We start from the raw sequence: 13912 nt of genomic DNA on the forward strand, positions 1-13912 counted from the left end.
CAATTAAAATGGTATTTAACCAAGCATTCCTTTGCTGCTGCTTTTGTTCCAGCGAGGACTTGAGAGGATCGGAGAGGTAAGTAAATAACTCACATTTAATGCCTTGAAATTCTAATTTAAGAGTGTACTAAATTTGTTTTTTCTGTGAAAACATTGAGCTAAACAGGACCAGAGTGACTTAACATTGGTTTTTAAAAAAATAGGCTGTACACTTGACTTGTTGCTTAACTGAAAATTGGAATCCAATTCAAAGGGAACAATTCAGAAGCTATGTAAGATCATTTATATGTATTTAAAATCAAACTTGGTAAACAAGGGGGCTCACAGAGATTAAGAACATTTTTGCCAATAACTTGTTATATTAAACTAGAAACATACAAGGATGGGCCTTTTTTCTTAAAGTTACAATTTCAGAAGTCTAATATTATGTGAAACATAATTTCCCAACTTTTAATGGATATAATTTGAGATAAAAAGGTTTTGAATTACTTAAGAATAATTAACAGGTTACAAACCTAATGCTAATTTACTATCCAAACTATATTTATTTCCTGCTATAAAGTAGGCATGCATTTTTCAGATTTTTAAAATTGAATTAGTGATGACATGATAAAATCTAGGCTATCATCTTAATTTAATCCATTTTACCACATGTTTACAGTATATATAGAGGTAACATTAATGGCATAATAACTAAATGGCGTAAGAATAATATACGGTAACAGCAATTTAATAAAAATATAACTTATGTTCTTGGCACTGATTTTCTCCTAAAGGGAATAAATCTAAGCAAAAATCTAAGAACCAAAGAAAATTTTCTAAAATAAGCAATGACATTATTTTAAAAATATTTTGAATTTTACATTGAATAGTCTTACAAGGATTCAGCTGTAATTTACATTGACTTTTTGAATATTCAAGAATCTTAGTCTCTATTAAATAAATGGCAATAAATCAAGACTTTCAGATATTCCCTCCCACTATTAGTAAGATACCTCGGAGATATGAAAACATTATTCCAATATTACCCAATGAGAATAAACACCAGCTCTATTTCAATATATATGTGAATTCAAGCAATATCTTTTGTAAACTGCTGAAGTACCTTTTCAGATGAAAAATGTCCACATGATCATTATTGCAAACAAATTGAGATATTCCTATAGCACCGTGAATATGATTTTTCATAAAAGACAAAATATATTTATTTTCAGTGTGGTATAAATGTTAGTATTTCCTCCACATGTCTAAAATGTATATGAATACTCATAAAAATCATTGATCATAATGATTTTGTTGTCGTCATTTAATATAACAAGGGAATACATAGAAAAACTGAAAGAATAAATAGCAACTGACCTCATTTACTGTGGCATAGTAGCTTTCATGCTTGAACGTGGGCGAATTGTCATTTCTGTCTCTCACCACAATTCGTACTTCGTGGTAGATTACTGTGCCCACCTTTTTATTGATGCATTGAACTTGCACTACAATGGAGTGTATGTTCACTGGCGGCTGCAACACAGAAATTGTATCTTTGAAACAAACATTGGAAACTGAAGCGTCTCATCACTAAAGCATTGGTTTTTTTTCTTAAAAATTTTACTATTTTATAAAATTATGATTTAGAAAAGAATCATTCCTGCAAAATTTGTCCAATTAGAGATCTGTCATTATTTTACTACTTAATCTGAATATCAAAAACATAAGGATTCTAGTAATAATGCGTTCCAACTCAGATGATTACTGACAGCAAGTCACAAAATCAATGCTGAATTAAAAAGAATGAAGTTGGGTCCGGCGGCGTGGCCTAGCGGCTAAAGTCCTCGCCTTGAAAGCCCGGGGTTCCCATATGGGCGCCGGTTCTAATCCCGGCAGCTCCACTTCCCATCCAGCTCCCTGCTTGTGGCCTGGGAAAGCAGTTGAGGATGGCCCAATGCATTGGGACCCTGCACCCGCGTGGGAGACCCGGAAGAGGTTCCAGGTTCCCGGCTTCGGATCGGCACGCACCGGCCCGTTGCGGCTCACTTGGGGAGTGAATCATCGGACGGAAGATCTTCCTCTCTGTCTCTCCTCCTCTCTGTATATCTGGCTGTAATAAAATGAATAAATCTTTAAAAAAAAAGAATGAAGTTGTCTCTCTGGATTAATGAAGCAGTAATATACATGCCTAGGTAAAACAAAAAAGATTAAATCTATGGGGAAAACAAATCGTGTAAGTTTTCATTTATGTATCTTTAACTAGGCTATTATGTGTTCATTACTGGTAAACAAATACAATACAGATGACAAAAACAGGAAAATGCACTTATTCCAATAAACCAACTTCTCATTCTACATACCTAAATCCTTGTTTTGTTAAACTTTCCTTCTAGGTATATATAGCTGCTATACCCATACTCACACATGTGTACACAAACTCAAACACAGGATCACCACATGACTGAGCAAATTAACTTAAGCATTTTGGTATATACTATCTGAACTATGGAGCTATACCCGATAATTTAATAGCAAATTCATAATAATTCACATAGATTATTTTAAGAATCAACTTAGATGTTTATCATTTTTTTCATAATAAATATTTCTATATGTTATAGATCAATTTATCACAATCTCTTTAGTGTATTCATGACAAATTCCTTGAAGGAGAATGAGATCAGTAAAGGAGTATGCGTGTTCTCAAGTCCTACAGTTAAGGCTAATAGAGATGGAATGACACTGAGCTTATGTTTGATTCCTTCGTGAAAATGTCAAAAAAAACCGTTAACAGAATTTCTGGATGTTTAAAACCTGTTTTTGAGTATATAAAACATAATTGCATCATTTTATCAGAACAATCTATCCTGACTATTTCATATTAAGGATTCTCTCTTTGATCTGGCCTTTCTTTTCAACTTTTACCATCATTTCCTATTTTATTTCTAATTCAACACACATACACACACACACGTCTTATAACTTAACATGTACATTACTTTACTAGACTGACAAAATTTTACTAGACTGACAAATCATTGACACTCTAGCTGTTTCACATGCTACTAACACTAGCAATACACTTGATGAGTGTATAATACCTGAGTCAAACTTCCTGGCTCCAGTCCTACTCCTGTAACCCATTAAATGTGTGACCCAAGGAAGGAGCAAAATCTATCTGTACCTTGTTCATTTAGCTCTAAAAAGAGATTGAGTGCTACACTGTGATTTAACTGTAATTATCACATGCAGTTATCTATGTTGAGCATGTGTAAATACACAACTATTTTGATTAGTACTATACATGTCTTAAAAGTGATAGAGATCAACTGTGAACTAGATTGTAAGATATCTACTAGCAATGGATCAAAGTCCATTTCAAAAACAGTAATAATCACTCAAAACCAGTAATGCCCCATTAAAATGGCTATAAGCTGCATTTGTAAAAAAGAAATTTGTCAACTCCAATTAAAGTGAGGTCAAATATTGTTTAGCCTCCAAATATTTTTATGTTCTAGAAGGAAAAAGTTGGATTAACTTGTATTTGAGTATCGAAGAGAAGTTTATTCTCAGTAACGTGGAGAAAGATCAAGTGAAATGTCACACTGCATTGTGTTTCAATATCTATCCCATGTCACTTCTAATTGCTGATTTAATGAAAGCATTAAGTGCATGTGCATACAATCTGAACACCGCAAGCTCTCTAGGACATGTACTTTGCTTCATGGCAAAATACGTTCAAAGACATCAACAGTTGGTTACAAAATCATTTAAATACTACAGCAGTAAACAGAATCCTCTAAAAAATACCCTCCTTCCAATTTTATAAATGTCTAAACGTCTCAACCTTTCTCATATAACAGATGCCTAAAAATTTCAGTATGAGATACCATTGTGAGTTTTTATTGGTTAGAAGTTGATTTTGCATGGTAGTGCTGTAAATGAGTTTCTGGGTCAGTAAACTTTACATTCAATAATGATGTCAGATGCAGAAAGCAGTGTACTATATGTAAGAAGTACCATCCTGATGATGAGAAAACACTTTCAGAATGTGTTATACAATTTAAGAAGCTGTATTTCCTAAGCACATAAATGATTGGGATGGAAAATTAGGTTATTCATTATAATTCTGGACAGCAGAAATAAGAATGATGAATTAAACATATTATAAGCATACTTCCTTAATATAACAAGAGGCTTTCTGTTAAACCAAAGTGACACAGAACACAGACTATTCCAGAAAAGCCTCATTGTTAAAATGTTGCAATCTGGAAGTTAATGGACAAGAATATTAGATTCAACAACTTTCTGGAAATAATCTGAATTAAATATATACTAGTCTTAAAGCATTTTCTTTCAAAGCTTTTTAAAGTTAAATTCTACATATCTTAATTGTGAAACAAAAGCAGGATGAATCTATGTACTATTAGCCCTTGGCCAATCTTACGGAGGACAATCAGGTGAATTAAATTCTTCTGACATTATTTATCTTCTAAATGTTTCAAAGGAGATCTATAAAACTGTTACATTTCATCTTCTAATTCAGCATTGAGTGGTGGCTCTGGGAAAGAAAGGTCACAATCCTTTTGCAGAAAGGATCAAATGCACTGTGCACTGAGACTTTACTCAGTCCCGTAAGCACCCATAAATTAGAAATAACCGGGTCACCTGGAACTGTTGTCACTCTTCAGTTAAGCTCTCTGTGCAACTCTGTGTAGCATGGATAGAACTTAGTGGGCAATAAATTCCAAACACAATGGATCACACTGAAAGGCAAGAATTCCCTGTGGCTTATATATTACATACGCTGTAATTTTACACTGGAATAGATTCTATTTTGCTGTGCATGAAGGTCATAAACACATCAAATACTGCCTAGTAGGCCGATTAGTAAGAGTTTAGGGACTCAGACACTTAAGGAATCTTAAGGAAGTTTTAGTTTATCATAAACAAATGAAAAAAAAAATTTAAGGTGATTTTATCATTTTCAATTTTCTTTAATGGCTTTGCTTCATGACAATGAAGAAAAAAGTTAAATGTAATTTGCAGTAGATTTTTTAAAAACAATTCATATACAGCTACACAATGCAAATTATATGTTCAATTTAAAAATGAATATTTAAATGTTGGAGGTTTTAATTGACTGGGATGATACTCTGCTGGCTCTGTCTTCAGACCAGAGAGGGTATACCTAAGAAGCCGTTGAACTTGACTGGACAATAAGATGCTGGACTCTAAGTTTGGTATACGCTTGCAATGGGGGAATGTCAACTGAACTTGAACTGTGGTTATGCAACAAGGTGGAGGAATCCACCATGGTGGGAGGGTTTGGGGAGGGGTGGGGAGAACCCAAGTACCGATGAAACTGTGTCACATAATACAATGTAATTAACGAATTAAAAATAATAAATAATAAAAAAGTAAAAAAAATGAATATTTAAAACATTCAGGTTACATTTGCCTGTTTATCAGTGGACACGTGGGTATAGGTTTTGATCAACACATAAGTTACTCAGTTATCATTGAAAAGCGGTGTTTATAATATTAAGTAACAGAATAAATGCTACTAACAATTACATGAGAATTTTATAATTAAAAATAAGTATCTAAGAGTGTGTGTTTAGCCTAGTCATGAAGACACCTATGTCCTATGTGGGAGTTTCTGGGTTCTACTCATTTCCGGTTAGGCTCCAGAATCGAGTGTCTTGCTAAGACAGATCCCGGGTAGAAGCAGTGACAGCCCAAGTCCCTGGATTCCTGCCTTCCCCATACAAGGCCTTTAATCCACTCCCAGCCAAGGGTAATTTTGGATTTGGGGGGATTGAACCAGCAAGGGTAGGATTCCTTTTCTCTCTCTCCCATCTCTCTCCTTCCTTTTCTTCCCTCCTCTCTTTCTCCATTCCTCTCTCCCTCCCTATCTCTAATATGAAGAAAAATATATCAACAGTTCACTCTGAGTTTCTTAAAAGATCTTTTAGGATTTTTTTAAAGCTAAGTTAGAGACTTATTAATTTGAGTAATGCAGATCTTTAACACAATCTGACATTAAGAAAATGGAATTCTTATAGGAATAACATTATTTTCTGCTTAATCATCGGCCCCTCAAAGTTTTATCCAACCTACAAATATCAATTTTATTTTCCACTGAGTATATGCAAAGTGCTTCTAATTCTTCCCCAAAATGAAGTTGTTGTCACAAGTTCTTCTGATGTACATGCCATTTTGCAAAATGAAAACCTGTCATTACTTTTATATAAACTGCAATAAAATAAAGAATTGAGACACGGCGTGTTTGAGAAACTATGCTAAAGAAATAAAATGTTGTTCAGCAGTGTTGACAAGTGTCTAACATGTTTAATTTTTACAACGACTGATCATATAATTAAAGAAGTGTTAACTACTCAATATAGTAATTGAGTGGCGCGCCATGGCCCATTCAGAGAAATCAAAACTCCATATATAGGTGTGAGAGTTTGAAAAAGGAACAACTTGCTTATTGTTGTCATGTTTGTAAATTCTCTTCATTTAGGTACTTTGTAAAAGTTTCTCTAGTGTATTGAGATAAGTATTATAAGACTGCCCAAGTATCATTTGCTTGTTAAAGCATTAAATTGTAATGATCATTCGTATCTCAAGCCCAACAGTGATTAGAGAACACTGGTCAAATTTGAAAATAATTTGGCATTTCAGACCATCTTTATGGTATCACTAAGTCGCATCATTTTCACATGAGACATTGTATTTTTCTGGTTTTGTCATCTGAGACAGACTCTTGATATTCTTTAATCTCATTTTTAAACTAAGCAATTTATGTAATATTGATGCAATAAATGAATATAGGGAATAATAAAATGATGACTATCAGTGCAATGCTTTTGAAAAGCTAGAAAATTGTCACATAATATTCATACAATGTAAACTTTTTAAATTAAATAGAAATACAGAGGGCTTGTGAGAATTCCTGTTTTATTTTTATGAGCATTATTTCATAAGATTGTTTTCTTAACATTTGATGTTAACATAAGCACTTTGGCTTATATTAACATAGTTTATAGTTAAACATTTCTCCAGTCTCTCCCACTAAGTGTTTATAGTCTCAATTTAAGACATGTAGAAGTTGATTTGGAAGACAGTACACTTTCTTATTACTAATGCTGAGACAAAGTCTAATCTGGAATTACCTCAACTGTGCACCTAGTATTTATAGTTCATTTAAGGCAGTAGGCATTTAGTTGCATCTTACAAATGTGAAATTATACATACATATATATATATAATACATATAAACACATACACACGCACACACACAGGATTATAGCCAATCTATACTAGTTTTTGCATTGAAAGTTTATAGGCAGCAGACACGGAATGAATAACCGAAGCAGGGTAGGTCAAGTACAAAACAAAGAAATAGAGGAGAAGTGATAGATGTCCAAAGACGTCTGTTTCCCAGGGCGCTAAAACAAGTATTACAAAGAGCAAGATCTATGCTAGAGACTCCATGTGGTCATAGAACACACAGTGTTCCTCTGTCCTTGGCAAAATAATAACTTCCCTAAAAGCAAATTGCTTTCCTTCTATGGCAATATTCTTAATACACTTCATCTGATTTTATTTGAAGACACATTATACTTCCCTCATAAGCAAAAGAATTTAAAATCAGAAGATTCTTTGAAGATCATCATTGTATTCCAAGAACTCAATAGAAACTTTCTCATTGAAAATTTTGTAAAGCAATTTTCTAGTAAGAATTACAAATTCTGGGCCAGTGATGAAATCTGAAGCACTGGCAGTTGTTAGCAGGTTAAATATGGATTAGAGACTGTATTTTGCTATTTGCAGCATCTTAGTTTTGGTATGATTGCAGTTATAAAGTGACCAAATCCAAGAGTTTAGCAATAAAATCTATTAAAATATAAGAACCAAAAGACTTATTAAAACTACTGTACTGATTTAATAATTATGCATATCTTATCAATATTTAGATAGAAGCCTTAGCTAAAATTTAGGATGACAAGTATGTGCTGCATATGCTTATACTACAATACTAATGCCATTATGCTAATATTAATCAGCATTATATCCAAATACAATCAGTGTATGTGAGATCGACACTCTTATGCAATCAAATGAGTTACCTGTTCAGTGTTTGTGGAATATTTTATTAACTAGAAGTATAGAAAGGAAAAGCCAAAACCAAATTCTAATTCAAATCTACACGTAAATAAAAAAGTTAAAAATCTGTATGTATAAACAGTTAAGGAATAAAGTAAAAATATAATAGCTTTGAAACTAATGTCATTTAAAAACTATAAGTTATGAATTGAAAGGTTACCAATATTTGGTAATATTCTAGAATTATAAGGGTATATGGTGTTTCTAGAAAAAATCAAATATATATGTAAAATAATCATATTTCATAAAATATGAACTTAGGTCTTGGTACTTCAGAGATTCAGACACCATTTCTGGGTTTCCCAGTGCCATGTGCAATTACTGGTTATCATCCCCTAGCTTATGCTTCAATATAAACGAGTGATAAGCTACTTTAGAAAACCAGTTAAATCTTTTGCTACCTTTTTACTTTTAAATACATGAGATGTTAAACAGCATTGCTAATTTGAGTGTTCTTTAAAAGCAAAAGCTAATGCTTCCTGAATATTATCAGATGGACCTATAGCCACAAAATTTTGTCTTTTCTTGCAGCCAAATGATAGCCACGAAGAGCCTCACCCCTCTATCACTGCTTAGTACTTGTGTGAGCAGTCACCTGTGAGGGCACCCATCTAACCCTGCCATCAAGTCAACACATGAGCTGGACTCAAGCAGCCTGTGTAAAGAAAGGCATGGTGGCCATGTTCACCCTACTTTGTCCAGGTTACCAGCTCTTTATTCTGTGTTCTTTTTGTGTACAAATCTGACAAGTATTTTGATATTAAAAGAGAAATAGTGATCTGTCTCAAATGAGTTAAATTTTCTACTGGTGATTTGCCTTGGATAAACTTAACATATATGAAAAAAATTCAACATCATATTAACAAACACATGTATCTTTTAAGTATAGTTAATTAGTATATGGGGCAAAGAAAAAAAAATCACTAACGTCTCTATCCAGGACTCTGCCTGTGCTGTTCAGGAAAAGCATTTGTTTAACAGGATCCAACAACACCCAATAATCCACGTTGTCCTTTAAAGAGAGCTCTATGGTGGGGTCTGGTCCTCCAGCAGTCCCTTTGATCAGCATGTTGTCCACCAGAATTGTACCTGTGAACCAAATAAAGGGTGTTTTTTTTGAAAACAGGTTCTCCTTATATCCATTCTTCAGCAAATATTATGCTATAAAGTTGCATCTTGCCAACAATTACATTTTAAAGCAGAAACGTCAGGTAGCTAGCATAGCACTGAAAATGTACTCTGTCTAGAAAGGCGAAAAAAAAGACTACAAATGATTTTGGGGTGATGAGATGGGAGCAGAGATTCAAATCTTGGCAAGTTTCACCATCTATTTCTAGTTTGCTTTTAACCACATGAAGCTGTCCCTCTCCCTGTCTATCACTTCCCACAGGAGTTTCACTGAATTTTATCCTGAACAAAAGGAAATGCCTGTAATAACAAAGTCTGATACTTCAATTCACTCAGTAAGACTTCTGATAGGAAAAGAGATTCCATAGCAATAAGAGAAAGAAAGATAAAGGAAGAGATAAGAGGTAAAGGAGTCTCCCATGGTGTGACCTGCTTCTCCTTTTATCCTAGCCTAAATCCATAAAACATAAATTTTAATGTGAAAGACGAAACTGGTGAGCAGCCACAACAAAAGCTATTCTTTAAGACATCATCTGGTGTGTTCGACCAAACAACCTATGATTCCATTGTGACAGTTTGATGCTCGTTTCCTCATTTTATTTTCAGCAGGCTGAACTGTGGATGGTTCTTGAGTAAGAGTTGAAAAGAGAGGATATCTCTAATCTTCCCCACTCTGTTAAAGATCTCATGCAATTTACAAGTTGAACAAAAATAGCACTGATGCAATGCAGCCATTTCCCCTAACACAACAGCAATTTCACTGCCCAAACAATAATGTATGACAGCTTAGAGCAACCATTTCCAACTAACCCATTTTATTAAGCTCAAGGCATAGGAGACATTTGTCTGTGCCAACCAAAAATGTATCTTCCTAAAGATATGGAAATAAATGGCAAATATTGAAAGGATGCATTGCCCTAGGATATCATACATGGATATAGACAACCCATAACTTTGAATCCACCATAAATATTGTGATGCACAATATATCAGTTGTCTTTTTAAACATGAGGTTGACCTAAAAGTTTTACCATTACATAATTACAAAACAAAAATGCTGAAAAGACAGATCTCAGATTTTTTACTCAAACTTAATGAGAATAATAATTGTCAAATATGCTTACAATATTATTTCAAAAGTACATTATTTGTCCACAGATTTTTGGAAGGAATCAAGCACTACTTATAACATTGAAACTAAGTAAGACTTAGGGCCCTATGCAGTAGCCTAGCAGCTAAAACCCTCACCTTTAAAATGCCAGGATTCCATATGGGTGCTGGTTCTAATCCTGGTGACCCTGTTTCCCATCCAGATCCCTGATTGTGGCCTGGCAAGGCAGTCAAGGACGGCCCAAAGCCTTGTGACCCTATGCCCACCTGGGAGACCCGTAGGAAGCCCCAGGCTCTTGGCTTCGGATTGGTGCAGCTCCGAACATCGTGGCCACTTGGGAAGTAAATCAATGAATGGCAGCTCTTCCTCTCCATCTCTCCTCCTCTCTGTAAATCTGACTTTTCAGCAGAATGTAAATAAATCTTAAAGAAGAAACTAAGTAAGGCTTAAACATTCTCATATATATATATATATATATATATATATATATATATAATTTACTGAAGTTTTTTTCTAAAAACATTTATTTACTTTTATCGGTAATGAAGAATTTTACAGAGAGAAAAAACGTTTTCCATCCATTGGTTCACTCCACAACTGGAAGCAACAGCTGGAGCTGAGCTGATCTGAAGCTGGTTGCTAGGAATTTCTTTTGGATCTATTTCCCACATGGGTGCAGGTTTCAAGGATTGGGCCTTCCTCCACTGCCTCCACAGTCCATCTGGATTGGAAGTGGTGGGGAGCTGGGACACGAATCAGAGCCCACATGGGATGTTGCTGTCAAACGAACAGCTTGCTAGCCATTGAACTAGCCCTCAATTTTTTCTCATACTAGCATATGAAAACAGATTAAAATTGATTACTGTTTTTGATTGAAATGACAAATAGTTTATAAATGACCACCTCTCCTCAGGATACAGATTAGATTAGATAACTTTTTGGGGGATGGAAGCGCAGGGGAGTTACAAATATGTCCATGGCTCTAGGACTAAGTCATTTGGAAATATTCCTCGTAAGTTTTTGTTTCGTGTTTGATATGTTTCTCAACATATAATTAAGAAATCAGGGACTGGCGTGGTGGAACAAGACGACAATCTTCTACCTTCCAATGTCAGCACCCCATGTGGGTACTAATTTGTACCCTAGCCGCTCCACTTCCAATCTAGCTCCTTACTTATGGCCCGGGGAAATAGTGGAGAACGGCCCAAGTCCTTGGGACCCTGCACACACCTGGGAGCCCCAGAAGAGCCTCCTGGCTTCTGATCCGCTCAGCTCTGGCCTTTGTAGCCACTTGGGGTATGATCCAGATGATCTTTCTGTTTTTACTTCCCTCTATAAATCTGCCTTTCAGTTAAAATATGTCAATATTTTAAAAGAAATCAAGTAGTATTTTTTTTCAAATCAAGAACAAATGTACAATAGGCAGATCCACTAGTGTTAGCTTGAGTCACCACTGTGGAAGAGCAGCACTTCACAGCTTTCCATATGATGCTCCTACACAAAGCAACACATTAACAGAAGGGGTGTTCAACTTTCTTTTACAAAAAAAAATGTCTTAAAATGAAGCTTCATGAGGTGTTTGTGTATTAAATCAGTGAAACCTAATATTTATCAAAGAATCATTTCTTTATTCGTCTTTTCCATTTTCCTTGGGAATGACCTAAACAGTATTCTCATCCTAGTTCATAAGGACTTCAACTTAGCAAAATCTTTCTAGTTAGTGCAATGAAAAATTATTTTCGTCATAATTCATCAGAACATTCCATTCTTGTTGCAAAAATGTTCACTTCAAGGCTCATATGCCAAGATGAAAAGAACTAACAGTTCAGTGAGTTCCCTTATCAAGGAAGATAACAGTTAAGGCAGATACAATACAAGGAAAAATGCTATACTACAAACAAGTAATATGTAGACTCATTCCAATTCCTCTGAAAAACCTTATTCTTACTTTCTCTCCCTGTAAAAATGAGTGATACTCACCTTGTTGGTGGTCTGATATAATGCTGACAAAGTAGCAAAATACCACTGACCTATTGAGACACCATGGTCCCCTAGTCCCATCCTTGTTTCACAAACCAACCTTTTCATGAGTCAGACATTTTTAATCTACCACCAATCCCTGATTTTAACTATTAAAATGCCAGTATTTTTTAAAAGATTTATTTATTTTATTACGAAGTAGGATATACAGAGAGGAGGAGAGACAGAGAGGAAGATCTTCCGTCCGATGATTCACTCCCCAAGTGAGCCACAATGGGCTGGTGCACCAATCCAAAGCCGGGAACCTGGAACCTCTTCCGGGTCTCCCACGCGGGTGCAGGGTCCCAAAGCATTGGGCTGTCCTTGACTGCTTTCCCAGGCCACAAGCAGAGAGCTGGATGGGAAGTGGAGCTGCTGGGATTAGAACGGGCGCCCATATGGGATCCCGGTGCATGCAAGGCCACACCGCTGGGCCCCGAAATGCCAGTATTTTTTAAAGCTACATTGTGCAACTCTTATAAGAAAGATTGGGTTACTCTTAATATGAGCTTGAACAACGATTATCTGTAAGGGTGAAGAAACACATTTCATGATAATAAAAGGATCGGTAGTTCTTGACCTTGAAGAGATATCTTGCAAAAACATCTGTTTATCCTTGCATGAAATCATTCCTATGTTACAACAGCAGCAGCAGTATCAACAACAAACATGTGCTAATCAAAAAAGGAGATAAACATACCTTGATATTCACAGTTTAAAGAACTGACCCTATATGACAGTCTAAGAATTTAATCAGGGATTCTCCACTTAGTTATATGAAAGAATTATCTCCTTTCTCTATAAAATTATCACAGAAGAACAGGCATTTAAACAATAACACAATATGAACATTCCTGAAAATATGTATGCCCTTTTATCTGGAACACCAACAAAACTAAAATAATCATAATCACAATAAGCATTAGCATTCCAACTAAAATTGCAGCGACATTTTTAGCAAAAGTTTACAATTAATTTCCTACATCTTCAAATGCTGATATTTATGCTCCTTCAAAAAGTAACAACTTAGAGTCATATGTAAAGGAGGTGTCCTGTTACCAAAAGGCAAGTTAATGCTTTGGTTCACTTCTATTAATTTATGGCTTTAATTCAGGGAGCTAACTCCGTAGATCTTTAATCTGTACTACTCTTTCCTTCAGATACTAACATATTATCAATCATAGATGTTCATGTAAATCAAATGTTTTAGCAGAGTATCATTTTTATTAAGGTCTTAAGAAGGTCTTTTGTTAATCATTAATATTATTTAGGTTACATCAAAACAGATATAATCCAAAATAACTAATGAAACAATTTATACAATTTGCATCAAAAACACCTGTGTCATGGTTTCACTGACCAAATGAGCTGACAACAAATGTATGCTGATCAGTTCCTACCACAGAACGGTGACACAAAAATATGAATTATATTTGCTATTCATGTCACTCATTTTTCCATGAAAAAAGTCTTAACAAACCAAATTTACTATTTATG

General features: G+C 34.8%; 1 protein-coding gene across 1 annotated transcript in view; it reads right to left on the minus strand.

Moving 5' to 3' along the window:
- The window catches only part of PCDH15 (protocadherin related 15), a 548396-nt gene that overhangs the window by 368591 nt on the left and 165893 nt on the right, over nt 1–13912 (minus strand). Inside the window, exons 3-4 of the mRNA XM_058671280.1 lie at nt 9086–9246; nt 1360–1515 (exon numbers count right to left, since the gene is read on the minus strand). Of these exons, the coding sequence (XP_058527263.1) occupies nt 1360–1515; nt 9086–9246 (317 nt within the window). The remainder of the gene's footprint in view (nt 1–1359; nt 1516–9085; nt 9247–13912) is intronic.

Source organism: Ochotona princeps, chromosome 13 (genome assembly GCF_030435755.1).
Source record: "Ochotona princeps isolate mOchPri1 chromosome 13, mOchPri1.hap1, whole genome shotgun sequence".
Lineage (NCBI taxonomy): Eukaryota > Metazoa > Chordata > Mammalia > Lagomorpha > Ochotonidae > Ochotona > Ochotona princeps.